General features: G+C 41.7%; 1 protein-coding gene and 1 long non-coding RNA gene across 2 annotated transcripts in view; one reads left to right on the forward strand and one right to left on the reverse strand.

Moving 5' to 3' along the window:
• The first annotated feature begins 54 nt into the window (after positions 1-54).
• LOC138953886 (dipeptidyl-peptidase 5-like) overlaps positions 55-18,394 on the forward strand; it is a 40,675-nt gene continuing 22,335 nt past the window's right edge. The window contains exons 1-4 of the mRNA XM_070325850.1: positions 55-362; positions 8,771-9,063; positions 17,874-17,987; positions 18,282-18,368. Coding sequence (XP_070181951.1) covers positions 95-362; positions 8,771-9,063; positions 17,874-17,987; positions 18,282-18,368 — 762 coding nt within the window. The 5' untranslated portion in view covers positions 55-94. The remainder of the gene's footprint in view (positions 363-8,770; positions 9,064-17,873; positions 17,988-18,281; positions 18,369-18,394) is intronic.
• On the reverse strand, positions 10,583-11,769 carry LOC138953894 (uncharacterized). The gene is made up of 2 exons (XR_011451641.1): positions 11,181-11,769; positions 10,583-10,793 (listed from the first exon to the last, which is right to left on the reverse strand). It is a non-coding gene; the product is annotated as an uncharacterized lncRNA (long non-coding RNA).

An 18,394-nucleotide genomic window follows, 5' to 3' on the forward strand; every position in this document is an offset into this window, starting at 1 on the left:
TCTGTACAGGCACGGTCAACTTTTTGAAAAACTGAAAAATCCGTCTGCTACGCGAGTGTCACCGGCCCACACAGAAAAGTAGGGCGCGTTCGTGATGCGATTAGCGGTGTCCGTATTTATTAGTAGAACAGTTCGTCTTCTCACAGTCACACCTCTAGCAAGCAACAGGAAAGTCGCAGCTAAATTCACTCCATCTAGTACGAGATACTTTTCTGTAACTCTGCCGAGAGCTGTTAATCAAGCGACAAACATGAAGACGAGTCCTTATGGAAGCTGGAAATCTCCCATTTCTAGCAAACTTGTCACAGAAAGCGGGGTAGGCTTGCTTGAAGTGCGCGTCGACTGCAATCCGCAGCATACAGGTTCGTCCGTGAATGTGTAGCAAAAGTGTGTGTGTGTGTGAGTGTGTTTGATATGATCATAATGTGGAACTTTCGTTTTGTCTGGATGGTTGTTGCTTTGACAAAGTTTATGGGCCTTGCTACTGTCCTTTCGGCATATGTCCAGTGACAGATAGTGGTTTTATGTGTGATCCTCAAGATAAGTATTTCTTCCTCATGTCAAACTTGTTTTGACACTAGTTTCAACTTCATTTTTACATTGTTTTACTTTGTACAAAGCACACACAGAATAATTTAAATAGTCTGTCTCAGGAAGCAGACTAAGTAAATTATAGTGACATTAATGTTGGAAGAGATGCATGGTCCAGAGTTGGGATGGGGAGGGGTGTGTGTGTGTGTGCTGAATTTTTGCAGTGTAGATTTGTTTTTTGCAGGGTACATGCATGCATATGGTGGCATATATTATGGTTTGCCTGCCAGAAAGATGAAACGCCTATTTATTTTACAGAATTAATTTTCTGGACATAAATAAGCGCTTGTAGACTGACTAATAACTTTAACAATGTTTTGTATTATTAAGGTATGAAATAATGAACAAGGCAGTGAGTGAGACTAAGAGTGGGACCTTAAATTTGCCTTGCTTTGCATTTCTAAAATACAAGTACCATGCATGCAGTAATGTGTTCTTTTGGGGGGAATAAATCTGTATTCCTGAGAAATGGCTGCATGTGCCTGCATGTTAGGAACAGTCATTGTGCCAGATTAAGACTATTAGAGACATGCGTTGTGCAGATTTCTGGTGCCAGTCAAGAAATTAGTAGACTTTTGGGTCAGTGCCAGATCTTTCAGCTACATGTCCTATGGAAACACTATCATATGACCCAAGCAGCTAGCTAGTACATGTACATCAATTAGTAAACTCTGTAAAAACTCTATACAAACTCAGTTATTTAGTGCATGCGATATATATATATATAAGGTCCATCCAGTGAGTGGACACCTCCCTATAAAGGACACTCGATATTTGTTGTCAACTTTGTTTACTTCACCAAATTATACCTGTCATGCCTGTAGTGTAGGGACACATTTCTGGTCCATATCTATACATATAATAAAAGAGAGTGTCTGTCTGTGTGTCTGTGTGTCTGTGTGTCTGTCTGTGGTCGCCATACCTCTGAGATGGCAAGAGGCAGGAACAAGATAGTGTGCACGTACACTCCCTAGGTGCCGCAGATGTGCACCTGGGTTTTAGTTTCTTGATTCACTGTTTCCTTTCTCAGATTATGGACCTCCCATTTATTGAATACAGCCTATATGGTGCAAGACCAGTTCAGTGCCTACTGTTCACCTGTAGCAAGCACATCATGCCAGTGATATTAGAGACTCGCTGTTGCTCCTATGAGGGGAAGAAATGAAGAATGAAAAATTAACTGGACAGTTCCGGAAATTTCTAGAAGGTAAGGGAGATAACTGTTCACCTGTAGCAAGCACATCATGCCAGTGATATTAGAGACTTGCTATTGCTCCTATGAGGGGAAGAAATGAAGAATGAAAAATTAACTGGACAGTTCCGGAAATTTCTAGAAGGTAAGGGAGATAACTCTTTTTTGTCTGTGGTCGCCATACCTCTGAGATGGCAAGAGGCAGGGACAAGATAGTGTGCACGTACACTCCCTAGGTGCCGCAGATGTGCACCTGGGTTTTAGTTTCTTGATTCATTGTTTCCTTTCTCAGATTATGGACCTCCCATTTATTGAATACAGCCTATATGGTGCAAGACCAGTTCAGTGCCTACTGTTCACCTGTAGCAAGCACATCATGCCAGTGATATTAGAGACTCGCTATTGCTCCTATGAAAGGAAGAAATGAAGAATGAAAAATTAACTGGACAGTTCCGGAAATTTCTAGAAGGTAAGGGAGATAACTCTTTTTTGTCTGTGGTCGCCATACCTCTGAGATGGCAAGAGGCAGGAACAAGATAGTGTGCACGTACACTCCCTAGGTGCCGCAGATGTGCACCTGGGTTTTAGTTTCTTGATTCATTGTTTCCTTTCTCAGATTATGGACCTCCCATTTATTGAATACAGCCTATATGGTGCAAGACCAGTTCAGTACCTACTGTTCACCTGTAGCAAGCACATCATGCCAGTGATATTAGAGACTCGCTATTGCTCCTATGAGGGGAAGAAATGAAGAAAGAAAAATTAACTGGACAGTTCCGGAAATGTCTAGAAGGTAAGGGAGATAACTCTTTTTTTGTATCCAAACAAAGGAGGTAAAGCTAATGATAATGGGATAGCGAGCGTCTTAAATTGCTACAGGACTCGAATGAAAAATTAACTGGACAGTTCCGGAAATTTCTAGAAGGTAAGGGAGATAACTCTTTTTTGTCTGTGGTCGCCATACCTCTGAGATGGCAAGAGGCAGGAACAAGATAGTGTGCAAGTACACTCCCTAGGTGCCGCTGATGTGCACCTGGGTTTTAGTTTCTTGATTCATTGTTTCCTTTCTCAGATTATGGACCTCCCATTTATTGAATACAGCCTATATGGTGCAAGACCAGTTCAGTGCCTACTGTTCACCTGTAGCAAGCACATCATGCCAGTGATATTAGAGACTTGCTATTGCTCCTATGAGGGGAAGAAATGAAGAATGAAAAATTAACTGGACAGATCCGGAAATTTCTAGAAGGTAAGGGAGATAACTCTTTTTTGTGCGTAGCAAGCACATCATGCCAGTGATATTAGAGACTTGCTATTGCTCCTATGAGGGAAAGAAATGAAGAATGAAAAATTAACTGGACAGTTCCGGAAATTTCTAGAAGGTAAGGGAGATAACTCTTTTTTGTCTGTGGTCGCCATACCTCTGAGATGGCAAGAGGCAGGAACAAGATAGTGTGCACGTACACTCCCTAGGTGCCGCAGATGTGCACCTGGGTTTTAGTTTCTTGATTCATTGTTTCCTTTCTCAGATTATGGACCTCCCATTTATTGAATACAGCCTATATGGTGCAAGACCAGTTCAGTGCCTACTGTTCACCTGTAGCAAGCACATCATGCCAGTGATATTAGAGACTCGCTATAATTGCTCCTATGAGGGGAAGAAATGAAGAATGAAAAATTAACTGGACAGTTCCGGAAATTTCTAGAAGGTAAGGGAGATAACTCTTTTTTGTCTGTGGTCGCCATACCTCTGAGATGGCAAGAGGCAGGAACAAGATAGTACATCATGCCAGTGATATTAGAGACTCGCTATTGCACCTATGAGGGGAAGAAATGAAGAAAGAAAAATTAACTGGACAGTTCCAGAAATTTCTAGAAGGTAAGGGGGATAACTCTTTTTTTTGTATCCAAACAAAGGAGGTAAAGCTAATGATAATGGGATAGCGAGCTTCTTTAACCTTTGCCGTGCTTCCTGGGTTCACCTGTACCCAGAGACACACTAAAATCATTGTAACTCTGGAACCATTAAAGGTATCGTTTTGAAATTTTAAATATCTCTCACACACCTAATTTGCTCTCTGTCTGCAAATTTTTAGTGTGTACATGACAAAACATCAGAATTAATTGATTATGATAATTTACATAAACACTACCGATGGCGCGGGTTCACACATACCCATACTTTTAAAGAGTAGTAGTGATTGTAACTATCCCTCTGCCGACGGCGCGGGTTCTGCTACACCCATAATTACCAAAGCGGCGGAACAGTGTCTGTCTGCCTGTTTGTCTCCAAGAGACTGTCTGTCTCTCTGTTTGTCTGTCCGTATATCTCTGTCTGTATGTCTGTTGTCAGTTGCTCTGTCTGTCTGTCTGTCTGTCTATCCGTCTATCTGTCTATCTGACTGTCTGTCTCTCTCTGTCTGTCTCTCTCTCTGTCTCTCTCTCTCTCTCTCTCTCTCTTAGTCTCTCTCTCTGTCTCTCTCTCTTAGTCTCTCTCTCTGTCTCTCTTTCTTAGTCTGTCTCTCTCTCTCTCTTTCTTAGTCTCTCTCTCTCTCTCTTTCTTAGTCTCTCTCTCTCTTAGTCTCTCTCTCTCTTTCTTAGTCTCTCGCTCTCTCTCTTTCTTAGTCTCTCTCTCTCTTTCTTAGTCTATTTCTCTCTTTCTTAGTCTCTCTCTCTCTTTCTTAGTCTCTCTCTCTCTTTCTTAGTCTCTCTCTCTCTCTTTCTTAGTCTCTCTCTCTCTCTCTTAGTCTCTCTCTCTTTCTTAGTCTCTCTTTCTCTCTCTCTTTCTTAGTCTCTCTCTCTCTCTTTCTTAGTCTCTCTCTTTTATTTAGTCTCTCTCTCTCTTTCTTAGTCTCTCTCTCTTTCTTAGTCTCTCTCTCTCTTTCTTAGTCTCTCTCTCTCTCTCTAGCTCTTTCTTAGTCTCTCTCTCTCTTTCTTAGTCTCTCTCTCTCTCTTTCTTAGTCTCTCTCTTTCTCTTTCTTAGTCTCTCTCTCTCTTTCTTTGTCTCTCTCTCTCTTTCTTAGTCTCTCTCTCTTTCTTAGTCTCTCTCTCTTTCTTAGTCTCTCTCTCTCTCTTTCTTAGTCTCTCTCTCTCTCTTTCTTAGTCTCTCTCTCTCTCTTTCTTAGTCTCTCTCTCTCTTTCTTAGTCTCTCTCTCTCTCTCTCTTAGTCTCTCTCTCTCTTTCTTAGTCTCTCTCTCTCTCTCTTAGTCTCTCTCTCTTTCTTAGTCTCTCTTTCTCTCTCTTAGTCTCTCTCTCTTTCTTTCTTAGTCTCTCTCTCTCTTTTTTAGTCTCTCTCTCTCTCTTTCTTAGTCTCTCTCTTTCTTAGTCTCTCTCTCTCTCTCTCTTAGTCTCTCTCTCTCTTTCTTAGTCTCTCTCTCTCTCTCTTAGTCTCTCTCTCTTTCTTAGTCTCTCTTTCTCTCTCTTAGTCTCTCTCTCTCTCTTTCTTAGTCTCTCTCTCTTTTTTAGTCTCTCTCTCTTTCTTAGTTTCTCTCTCTCTCTCTTTCTTAGTCTCTCTCTCTCTCTCTTTCTTAATCTCTCTCTCTTTCTTAGTCTCTCTCTCTCTCTTTCTTAGTCTCTCTCTCTCTCTTTCTTAGTCTCTCTCTCTCTTTCTTTGTCTCTCTCTCTCTTTCTTAGTCTCTCTCTCTTTCTTAGTCTCCCTCTCTCTCTTTCTTAGTCTCTCTCTCTCTATTTCTTAGTCTCTCTCTCTCTCTTTCTTAGTCTCTCTCTCTCTCTTTCTTAGTCTCTCTCTCTCTTTCTTAGTCTCTCTCTCTCTTTCTTAGTCTCTCTCTCTCTTTCTTAGTCTCTCTCTCTCTTTCTTAGTCTCTCTCTCTCTTTCTTAGTCTCTCTCTCTCTTTCTTAGTCTCTCTCTCTCTCTCTTAGTCTCTCTCTCTTTATTTGTCTCTCTCTCTCTTTATTTGTCTCTCTCTATCTTTCTTAGTCTCTCTCTCTCTCTCTTTCTTAATATCTCTCTCTCTTTCTTAGTCTCTCTCTCTCTCTCTTTCTTAGTCTCTCTCTCTCTTTCTTAGTCTCTCTCTCTTTCTTAGTATCTCTCTCTCTCTTTCTTAGTCTCTCTCTCTTTCTTAGTCTCTCTCTCTCTCTTTCTTAGTCTCCCTCTCTCTCTTTCTTAGTCTCTCTCTCTCTCTCTCTCTTTCTTAGTCTCTCACTCTCTTTCTTAGACTCTCTCTCTCTCTTTCTTAGTCTCTCTCTCTCTCTCTTTCTTAGTCTCTCTCTCTTTCTTAGTCTCTCTCTCTCTCTCTTTCTTAGTCTCTCTCTCTTTCTCAGTCTCTCTCTCTCTCTCTCTTTCTTAGTCTCTCAGTCTCTCTCAGTCTCTCCCTCCCCCTCTCCCTCCCCCTCTCCCTCCCCTGCAAAAGGTCGGTGAAGGGAGAAACTCGATGCACCCACTGAAGTAGCGCTGTGGGTTTCCCTGAACCCACCCCGTCGTTAGAGAAATAAACGGTAAAAACCCTCTTTCAAATGTATGGGTTCAGACAAACCCGCATCGTCGTTAGAGGAATAAACGGTAAAAACCCTCTTTCAAATGTATGGGTTCAGACAAACCCGCATCGTCGGGAGTGTGTAGTCAAAAGCGGCATCCGGCAACTCCCGGGCGAAGCCGGGCTTAACTGCCAGCTATTATCTATCTATCTATACATATAATAAAAGAGAGTGTCTGTCTGTGTGTCTGTGTGTCTGTGTGTCTGTCTGTGGTCGCCATACCTCTGAGATGGCAAGAGGCAGGAACAAGATAGTGTGCACGTACACTCCCTAGGTGCCGCAGATGTGCACCTGGGTTTTAGTTTCTTGATTCACTGTTTCCTTTCTTAGATTATGGACCTCCCATTTATTGAATACAGCCTATATGGTGCAAGACCAGTTCAGTGCCTACTGTTCACCTGTAGCAAGCACATCATGCCAGTGATATTAGAGACTCGCTGTTGCTCCTATGAGGGGAAGAAATGAAGAATGAAAAATTAACTGGACAGTTCCGGAAATTTCTAGAAGGTAAGGGAGATAACTCTTTTTTGTCTGTGGTCGCCATACCTCTGAGATGGCAAGAGGCAGGAACAAGATAGTGTGCACGTACACTCCCTAGGTGCCGCAGATGTGCACCTGGGTTTTAGTTTCTTGATTCATTGTTTCCTTTCTCAGATTATGGACCTCCCATTTATTGAATACAGCCTATATGGTGCAAGACCAGTTCAGTGCCTACTGTTCACCTGTAGCAAGCACATCATGCCAGTGATATTAGAGACTCGCTATTGCTCCTATGAGGGGAAGAAATGAAGAATGAAAAATTAACTGGACAGTTCCAGAAATTTCTAGAAGGTAAGGGAGATAACTGTTCACCTGTAGCAAGCACATCATGCCAGTGATATTAGAGACTTGCTATTGCTCCTATGAGGGGAAGAAATGAAGAATGAAAAATTAACTGGACAGTTCCGGAAATTTCTAGAGGGTAAGGGAGATAACTCTTTTTTGTCTGTGGTCGCCATACCTCTGAGATGGCAAGAGGCAGGAACAAGATAGTGTACACGTACACTCCCTAGGTGCCGCAGATGTGCACCTGGGTTTTAGTTTCTTGATTCATTGTTTCCTTTCTCAGATTATGGACCTCCCATTTATTGAATACAGCCTATATGGTGCAAGACCAGTTCAGTGCCTACTGTTCACCTGTAGCAAGCACATCATGCCAGTGATATTAGAGACTTGCTATTGCCCCTATGAGGGGAAGAAATGAAGAATGAAAAATTAACTGGACAGTTCCGGAAATTTCTAGAGGTAAGGGAGATAACTGTTCACCTGTAGCAAGCACATCATGCCAGTGATATTAGAGACTTGCTATTGCTCCTATGAGGGGAAGAAATGAAGAATGAAAAATTAACTGGACAGTTCCGGAAATTTCTAGTGTAACTTATAAGGCTGTCCTTTCATCGCAAATCGCATGTACCACTGTAATTAATCAGTCTCATTCTGCTTTAGTTTGCAAATAATATATATTTGTAGATTAGAACCCCTCCACTCCCCCCTACCACCACCACCTCCATACCAGAGGGATTTGATTAAACAGATCTACAGGGAGTGGTTAGGGTTGCGTTTGTTTTCCTCAGAAAGCACTGATTTAACTGCTTTTGTACAACTTGATGTTTGTCGTGTTACCCCATACTATACATGTACTTTGTTATGGTTCTGTGCCTTGTTGATTACTGAAAATTATATGTTGTCTAGTCTGGGTAGAGAAAACGATATTTTTAGAACCTACTAAACATTGATTTAGGCAATGTTCCAATCAATAAAGCTAGAGCTTTTTCTGGAAAACTGTTGTCTAATCAAATTCTTGAAAATGATGTGTTGTTAATAGTACACGTACATAGTTTAAAAGATATGTTCTTAAGATTGGAAGATTTTCAACGCTTATAATAGGCAATTCACACATTCTGACAATATTTAAATGTACTCTTTATATGTACAGGATATCATATCAAATTAAAAGGTTTATGAATGAACTCATTTGGCATTAGTCTCTCTCTCTCTCTCTCTCTCTCTCTCTCTCTCTCTCTCTCTCTCTCTCTCTCTCTTAATGCTCTCTCTCTCTTTAACGTAAGGGCCAGATTATGAGATTTAAGAAAAAGCAGAGCACTGAGAATTAATTACTCTATTACCCTTATTGTCATCAATGTCTCTCTCTCTCAATCACTCTCTCCTTTCCACCTCATAGGCTCATGGAGAAAGGCTGGTCAAAAGCAAAGTACATGTATAGACGATCTTATCTTTACAAATCTTGCCTTCTTGTTTGCATTCCCAGAACAGTAGTACCTGCGATGAACGGACACCTTTTGGACCAGCCAAGAATATCACTATATTGCAGGTGGCCTTTCATGACAGGTGCATTTTTAGTAGAGATGCAGGGATAACATGTGTCTTCTCATCGGAGGGGGCCTGACATTGCAGGTATACGACTGTAACTCTAGTTGTTTACTTTTGTTCTAGACACTGTGTACTGGACGGAACTGAGGTACGAGGAGCAAGGCCGTTACGTCATCTGCTCCTACAACAAGTCAACCAAGGCTCACCAAGAGTGGACGTCGCAAAAGGAGTTCAGTGCTCGCACCACCGTCCACGAATATGGAGGTGGAAGTTTCTTTGTGTACAACGGAGCTGTGTATTTCTCAAACTTCTCTGACCAGATTCTGTATGTTCAGCAGTCTGCTGACGCAAAGCCGGAGCCTGTCACTGACACGAGCAAGAAATGGCGATATGCTGACGGCGTCATCAGCCCTAAGGTAAACAATTTTATTTAGAATTTTCAGCCAGGTATCTTTCTCCCTTGCTTTCCTTCATTGACAGCAGCTTTTTAAATGGCAGTACGTGATGGAGTCATCAACCCTAAATGATATGGTTATTTTATCGATAAGGACCGCTTTCTGTTGGTCCCTTGGGCAGCCATTGGTGCATGGTTGTCCTTCGGGTCCGAAGCTCGAAGAAGACTTTGTGCATTTTGCAGCTTATCTGTGAACTCTGAGGTGCATGGCTGTGCAAGCCTAGTCTGGAGGCGCAGAGTCTGGAGCAGAGGGGGCACTGGAAGTCTGTTGAGGTCACAGCCTGTGTTGTGCTGTGGTGTTGCAAATTTCGTGCGGCGACAAGTTTTTGACAGAGGACCTCCTCAAAGTCAGCAGACTAGCCCTTTGTGGACTAGGGCTCGCCAGCGCGATCAGTCTGTCTTTGGCTTACTCCTCCAACTCCATTGCTTTGATTTTGCACCACTTGAGATTTGCGTTGACCGAGTCTTTGTATCGGTTTTTATATTCGACAGAGGGTTCTTTTTCCGCATGAGGGGCCAGTATAATTACTGATAACTCATTGTGTTTGATATCACTACAATTTACAAAGCAGAAGTGTCTCTGGTTTGCTTGTTTGTTTACATGTTGATCTGGTTTTATCAATCGGTCTGTTTTGTGTGTGTCCAAAATTATGCATGCAATAGCATGACAGACAGATCATCATGTTAACATTTTTCGGGGGGGGGGGGGGGGGGGGGGGTTTTGACTAAATATTTTAACATCGAGGGGGAATCGAAACGAGGGTCGTGGTGTATGTGCGTGTGTGTGTCTGTGTGTGTGTGTAGAGCGATTCAGACTAAACTACTGGACCGATCTTTATGAAATTTGACATTAGAGTTCCTGGGTATGATATCCCCGAACGTTTTTTTCATTTTTTTGATAGATGGGTCACTCTCCTGAAAACTGGTCAGATGTGTGACTTGAGTGCCCAAAAATAAAGTTAGTCAAAATTGAAATATTTTGGTGTGTTTGGTTTGTTTAACATCTCAACTTTCCAACACAAGGTTTTGAAAAGCAAGATAAACTTTTGGAAATGTTGTAATTTAAGATAATGTGTTGAAGGTTGCCTCGTCTCGCGTGAAACACAGGACACCATTAGAGGCACATTTTTACTCTTATCATAAAAAATACAAGTGATTATCATGCAATTTCCAATGAGATACAATAGAAATTGCTTCATAGAAGTACCAGAAGTTTCAAAATATACCATACACTTACATAATGGGGGGATTACTATGAGGACGCCAGATCAACAATTTCCTCATTCACAGAAAACCTTTCCAGCAAGTGATCAGAAATTGCTATCTGCAAAATTGTATGATTTAAAGAATCTCCATGAATACTTAAACAGGACTATGGACATACTTTGAAAAATCTTGGTAATACATGCAGATATTCATCAAATGACACAGAACGTCTCGCGTGTAACCATGGACACCGCAAACAAACACAGACACCAATATCAGTTAACCATGGGTTTATTTCAGTCAAAACGAAACAACTTTTTATTGAAATGTGTGTCTGCCACGTCTGTCAAGAGTTGGGACAGGCAGCACCTCAACTACTTCCTCAAACTTCACAAAAAATATCTCCTCCACAGCAGGCCACACAAACGATGATCCTTGTTTCCTAAGTAAACGGACAACCACCCCATTCCCATCCAGTGTGTCAATCTGTGGACAGACAAATGAACCTTTCTTAAAATAGAAAAATTAAAAATAGTAACTGAAAAGGTTTACAACATGAATTAAAAATACAAGGAGCAAGTGACACCAATAAACTTGGAAATGTCTACCTCAGAAAAGCAGACAACTGAAGCTCTCCATTCATACCAACTAGGGGTAATTTGGTACTTGAAATACGTGTATAAATGTAATTGATTCCATATGTAACCTGCACTTACCACGCCATGGAAAGACTTTGCTAGGAATGTCTGCACAAATCAGTATGGATACAGAAAATTAAAAAAAATGACTGCATGCAAGCAAAGTCATTCCAGTATAATAAGATTAAGATTAATGAAAAACATGTTAAAACAATTATTTACAGTAAAAACGTACTGGTCTCTCTGATCTGCTCCTGGATCAGCATTGACTGGACTGGCAGAAAGGATAGGAGCATTAGCAGCATCCTGGCATCTGAAAAAAAAGTATGCAACAGTTGGAGTCAGATATTTTAATTGCTACCACAGCTTTACATCGCACATTGAGGTACATAACAGTGCATGTTACAACCGTCAAGATCCCAAGATACACACATTGGAAATCAGAGTGGTTCTGTCCTGAACACATCCTCGTAACACAAAGAAACAACAAGTCGCGTAAGGCGAAATTACTACATTTAGTCAAGCTGTGGAACTCACAGAATGAAACTGAACGCACTGCATTTTTTAACAATGACCGCAGTGAAACTGACGAGCCTGTTTAGGGCGGTAGTGGTTTCGCTGTGCTGCATAGCACACTTTTCTGTGCCTCTCTTCGTTTTAACTTTCTGAGCGTGTTTTTAATCCAAACATATCATATCTATATGTTTTTGGAATCAGGAACCGACAAGGAATAAGATGGAATTGTTTTTAAATCGATTTCCGAAATTTAATTTTAATCATAATGTTTATATTTTTAATTTTCAGAGCTTGTTTTTAATCCGAATATAACATATTTATATGTTTTTAGATCAGAAAATGATGAAGAATAAAATGAACGTAGTTTTGGATCGTTTTATAAAAAATAAAATTTTAATTACAATTCAGATTTTTAATGACCAAAGTCATTAATCAATTTTTAAGCCTCCAAGCTGAAATGCAACACAAAGTCCGGCCTTCGTCGAAGATTGCTTTGCCAAAATTTCAATCAATTTGATTGAAAAATGAGGGTGTGACAGTGCCGCTTCAACTTTTACAAAAAGCCGGATATGACATCATCAAAGACATTTATCCAAAAAAAGATTAAAAAAAAAACATCTGGGGATATCATGCCCAGGAACTCTCATGTAAAATTTCATAAAGATCGGTCCAGTGGTTTACTCTGAATCGCTCTACACACACACACGCACAGACACACACACACATATACACCACGACTCTCGTCTCGATTCCCCCACTATGTTAAAAAATTTAGTCAAAACTTGACTAAATGTAAAAATGACCACACGCTGTGTAAAATCTGCTCCAGTGCAAATGAAAATGCCAGTATCTGTCATAATTTCTGCCCCGCACGCATCGCTGACACCGCATGCGGAAAGCAGCAATGGCGTCTGCTATACGAACGAGACAGCTCTGGCTATGATGAGAGATTCAAACGTTATTTCTTGAGATTCTCAACAAAACAAATGAACCTGAACCACATGATCTAATCTTCATTTAAAAAAATAGAAAATAAACTAACAAGAGGCGCAAAACAATCATAAAAAACGAAAACTTCTTTTCACGTTGGACTGTACCTAGATCTACTCTACCCATGAATTTGCCACTTGGTTGCGTTTTTCTGACAGAAAGGCATTTTTTTTCGAATTCAGTTTGTAAACATGACAAAATCATATTAGTGGTTTAAGTTCTACACGCAAAATAGTAAAAATAGAGCCGTCGTAAAGCTCAAACTTACCTCAAAGGTTGTGATCACATGTACCGTCTCGCACGTCTGTCGTCAACTTTGGCGCGGACACCGCAACAACAAAGTTTTCCTGCGTCTAACCGCGTGCTCGATTGTACGAAACCACGTTTGCACCGTGTAACCCCCACAGGGACTCCCTTATATTCATGCGCGAATGGGTTGAAAGATCGCAAGTTTGCCAGAAAATAGTTCTGCAATGTGCTCACACGTATCGCAAATGTTCGGACACCACTTGCAGATCTATCAGAACATCTCATTAAACTTGCTTTACAGACTGAACTTGAATCTCATTCAATCGCGATTAACGACATCGAATATTTTACTATGTCAGAGTAGAATTATCCATCCCCTGAAACAGTATGCACAAGTTATGTTTGGGCATGGCGTTGAAGCTAAAAATAGGACACCAGGCGTGACGTGCGAGACGATTGTTTCTACATGGTCAAATGCAACCAAGTTATTATCAAAAGATCGTTTGGGCGCATCGGGCGGGTGAAATCAAATTCATACACAGGAATTTGCAACAATTGTAGAAAAATGTGTTATCAAATGGGTAAATTTGAGGCATGTGTATGTGCAAGAGATAGCATGTCACACTTTCGAATGGAAAAAAGTGGCGATTTCAGAGCTTCTGCAGTGCAAAGCAAATCACAGAATTTACAAACGCTTTAGTTCTTGTTCACACTGTTGCTCCAAATAACACTGAAGACAACAAAACACATAAAAATAAAGGAAAGTAATTATGTTGTTGTTTATTTAAATGTTTTTGTACGCTGTCCCGACTGACCAGTTTCCAGGAGAGTGACCCAAATGTCTTTGATGACGTCATATCCGGCTTTTCGTGAAAGTTGAGGCGGCACTGTCACGCCCTCATTTTTCAACCAAATTGGTTGAAATTTTGGTCAAGTAATCTTCGACGAAGCCCGGACTTCGGTATTGCATTTCAGCTTGGTGGCTTAAAAATTAATTAATGACTTTGGTCATTAAAAATCGGAAAATTGTAAAAAAAAATAAAAATTTATAAAACGATCCAAATTTACGTTTATTTTATTCTCCATCATTTGCTGATTCCAAAAACATATAAATATGTTATATTCGGATTAAAAACAAGCTCTGAAAATTAAATATATACAAATTATTATCAAAATTAAATTGTCCAAATCAATTTAAAAACACTTTCATCTTATTCCTTGTCGGTTCCTGATTCCAGAAACATATAGATATGATATGTTTGGATTAAAAACACGCTCAGAAAGTTAAAACAAAGAGAGGTACAGAAAAGCGTGCTATCCTTCTTAGCGCAACTACTACCCCGCTCTTCTTGTCAATTTCACTGCCTTTGCCATGAGCGGTGGACTGACGATGCTACGAGTATACGGTCTTGCTGAAAAATGGCATTGCGTTCAGTTTCATTCTGTGAGTTCGACAGCTACTTGACTAAATATTGTATTTTCGCCTTACGCGACTTGTTTTTATTTATCACATTTGTATGTAAATTGCTCTAACAGCAAAAAGACCTGACCATATCAGCAAGAGTATTGATTTTTGAGCTGAATTTGGGTCAAGCACTAGTGTTGCAACTTCCTTGAGATGGAAGTGCCTACATCCTGCTGTGTCAGTAAGACTGTAATGACTTGTCACCTATTTGTCAAGTAGCCAGAAATCTTCAGACACAAAGGCTGCCTTGTTCAGAAACTTTGCAGAAATATATAAAGCTTAAGATCAGCTCAGAGTGGGATACTGTTCTGCTGATTCATCCTCAGTACAGTGGAACCCCCCTTTTAAGACCTCAAAAAATCTGAGAGAATCAGGTCTTAGAAAGGAGAGGGTCTTAAAATGGGAGTGAACTTACAGAGGTTATGAACAGAAAGTCTGAGAAAGGAGAGGGTCTTAAAATGGGGGTGAACTTACAGAGGTTATGAACAGAAAGTCTGAGAAAATAGGGTTTTAAAAGGGAGGGGGGGTGGGTGGGTTTACAGGGGTTCTGGAACCCCACTCTCTCCCCCCCCCCACCCCGCTGTCAATAAAAAGATTTAATGCTAACTTTTAAAGAAATAATGAGAGACTGCTGACACCAGTTGATCATGTTTAGAATCAAGGATAAGCCACAAATTGTTTATATAATAGTTACAATTCTTCAGCTTCAGGGGGACTTCGCCACCCAGACCCCCCAACAGGGCATTGCCCCTGTACCCCCACCAGGTTGTAACCCCCCACCCCTGGAGGGAGTCTTAAACTGGGAGGTCTTAAGGGAAGGGTTCCACTGTACATCTTTTTTTAAACTGGTGGGTCAGTTAATTTAGTTTTGCTCAGACAAGCAAACAAAATGGGGTGTACGAGAAGAAGGAAGATGTGTGTATAACAAATGTACTGATACAAGCAACATTTTTAAGAAGAAAAGGAACGAAGGAAGGCAACGTAAGAATGAGATAACATTATAATCGTGTATTCTTTGGATGTGTTAGTTATATTGTTTTTCAGAATACTTCGTGGGGCTCTTTGACATAATAAGTACATATTGTGGAGGTGTTGGTGGTATTATTTTCTTGGTACTTAGTGGTACTCAACCAGATAGGTGTTGTTGTTTGTTTGTCTTTATCTGTGTATGTGGCTGTGTGGGTGTGAATCCTCCATCAGGGCAATGTTTTTCTCATGCCTGTGCTCCATCAGGGCAATGTTTTTTTCCTGCCTGTGCTCCATCAGGGCAATGTTTTTTCCTGCCTGTGCTCCATCAGGGCAATGTTTTTCTTCTGCCTGTGCTCCATCAGGGCGATGTTTTTCTTCTGCCTGTGCTCCATCAGGGCGATGTTTTTTTTCCTGCCTGTGCTCCATCAGGGCAATGTTTTTTTTCCTGCCTGTGCTCCATCAGGGCAATGTTTTTCTTCTGCCTGTGCTCCATTAGGGCAATGTTTTTTTCCTGCCTGTGCTCCATCAGGGCAGTGGTTTTTTTCCTGCCTGTGCTCCATCAGGGCAATGTTTTTTTTCCTGCCTGTGCTCCATCAGGGCAATGTTTTTTCCTGCCTGTGCTCCATCAGGGCAATGTTTTTCTTCTGCCTGTGCTCCATCAGGGCAATGTTTTTTTCCTGCCTGTGCTCCATCAGGGCAATGTTTTTTCCTGCCTGTGCTCCATCAGGGCAATGTTTTTCTTCTGCCTGTGCTCCATCAGGGCAATGTTTTTCTCCTGCCTGTGCTCCATCAGGGCAATGTTTTTTTCCTGCCTGTGCTCCATCAGTGCAATGTTTTTCTTCTGCCTGTGCTCCATCAGGGCAATGTTTTTTTTTCCTGCCTGTGCTCCATCAGGGCAATATTTTTTTTCCTGCCTGTGCTCCATCAGGGCAATGTTTTTCTCCTGCCTGTGCTCCATCAGGGCAATGTTTTTTTCCTGCCTGTGCTCCATCAGGGCAATGTTTTTATTCTGCCTGTGCTCCATCAGGGCAATGTTTTTCTTCTGCCTGTGCTCCATCAGGGCAATGTTTTTCTCCTGCCTGTACTCCATCAGGGCAATGTTTTTTTCCTGCCTGTGCTCCATCAGTGCAATGTTTTTCTTCTGCCTGTGCTCCATCAGGGCAATGTTTTTTTTCCTGCCTGTGCTCCATCAGGGCAATGTTTTTTTTCCTGCCTGTGCTCCATCAGGGCAATGTTTTTCTTCTGCCTGTACTCCATCAGGGCAATGTTTTTTTTCCTGCCTGTGCTCCATCAGGGCAATGTTTTTCTTCTGCCTGTACTCCATCAGGGCAATTTTTTTTCCTGCCTGTGCTCCACCAGGGCAATGTTTTTCTCCTGCCTGTGCTCCACCAGGGCAATGTTTTTCTCCTGCCTGTGCTCCATCAGGGCAATGTTTTTCTTCTGCCTGTGCTCCATCAGGGCAATGTTTTTTTCCTGCCTGTGCTCCATCAGGGCAATGTTTTTCTCCTGCCTGTGCTCCATTAGGGCAATGTTTTTTTCCTGCCTGTGCTCCATCAGGGCAATGTTTTTTTCCTGCCTGTGCTCCATCAGGGCAATGTTTTTCTCCTGCCTGTGCTCCATTAGGGCAATGTTTTTTTCCTGCCTGTGCTCCATCAGGGCAATGTTTTTTTCCTGCCTGTGCTCCATCAGGGCAATGTTTTTCTCCTGCCTGTGCTCCATCAGGGCAATGTTTTTTTCCTGCCTGTGCTCCATCAGGGCAGTGGTTTTTTTCCTGCCTGTGCTCCATCAGGGCAATGTTTTTTTCCTGCCTGTGCTCCATCAGGGCAATGTTTTTTCCTGCCTGTGCTCCATCAGGGCAATGTTTTTCTCCTGCCTGTGCTCCATCAGGGCAATGTTTTTCTTCTGCCTGTGCTCCATCAGGGCAATGTTTTTCTCCTGCCTGTGCTCCATCAGGGCAATGTTTTTCTCCTGCCTGTGCTCCATCAGGGCAATGTTTTTTCCTGCCTGTGCTCCATCAGGGCAATGTTTTTCTTCTGCCTGTGCTCCATCAGGGCAATGTTTTTCTCCTGTCTGTGCTCCATCAGGGCAATGTTTTTCTCCTGCCTGTGCTCCATCAGGGCAATGTTTTTTCCTGCCTGTGCTCCATCAGGGCAATGTTTTTCTTCTGCCTGTGCTCCATCAGGGCAATGTTTTTCTTCTGCCTGTGCTCCATCAGGGCAATGTTTTTCTCCTGCCTGGATCAGGGCAATGTTTTTCTCCTGCCTGTGCTCCATTAGGGCAATGTTTTTTTCCTGCCTGTGCTCCATCAGGGCAATGTTTTTTCCTGCCTGTGCTCCATCAGGGCAATGTTTTTCTTCTGCCTGTGCTCCATCAGGGCAATGTTTTTCTCCTGCCTGTGCTCCATCAGGGCAATGTTTTTCTCCTGCCTGTGCATACTTATATATGCTCGTTAGTGATTAAAGTTTATCTTTTCTTAAGTCTACATTTTTCCAACCCTGCCACTGGCTTCAACATAAACTGTTATAACAATTCTCATACCGTGGAACCCCACTCCAAAACTCTGAGAATATCAGGTTTTAAAAAGGAGGGAGTCTTAAAATGACGGTGAAGTTACAGAGGTAATGAACAGAGAATCTGAGAAAAGATGGTCTTAAATGGGGAGGTGGGGGAGGGGGGGGGGTGTCTTGAAATGGAAGTTCCACTGTACTGAACTGAACTTTGTTGTTTTTCATGTACCAGACGGGGGTGATATACTGCGTGCGGGAAAATCATGAATTGAAGGATGCCGGTGCCAAGGAACCAGAGAACGACATTGTGGCGATCGACCCAACCACCAAGCAAGTCACCGTCCTGGTTTGTACTGTTCTTTAATAGAAAGAACTTTTTGTTGTGATCATGCAGTTCCAGAAATATTTTGGGTGGTCCATTTTTGTTTGTTTTTGATCTCTCTAATGCTCTGTGTCTCTCGGAGGCACACACCTGCATGAACAGACATGCAGACACACATGCATGCAGGTAAACACACTAACACACGCACACACTCCTCCTTAATTGACACATTGTACGTAATACAAGTCAGATCAAGTCTGTTATGTTTTGGATTGTTGTTTATTGCAGGTATACATTTTCCATTGTTTTTTGTTGCAGGCACATGGGTTTGACTTTTACGCGCATCCCAGAGTGTCACCAAATGGCAAGAAGATCTGCTGGTTTCAATGGAATCATCCCAATATGGTAAAGCAGTTTGTCTCAACGATGAA

The sequence above is a fragment of the Littorina saxatilis genome, linkage group LG17, assembly GCF_037325665.1.
Source record: "Littorina saxatilis isolate snail1 linkage group LG17, US_GU_Lsax_2.0, whole genome shotgun sequence".
Taxonomy (NCBI): Eukaryota; Metazoa; Mollusca; class Gastropoda; order Littorinimorpha; family Littorinidae; genus Littorina; species Littorina saxatilis.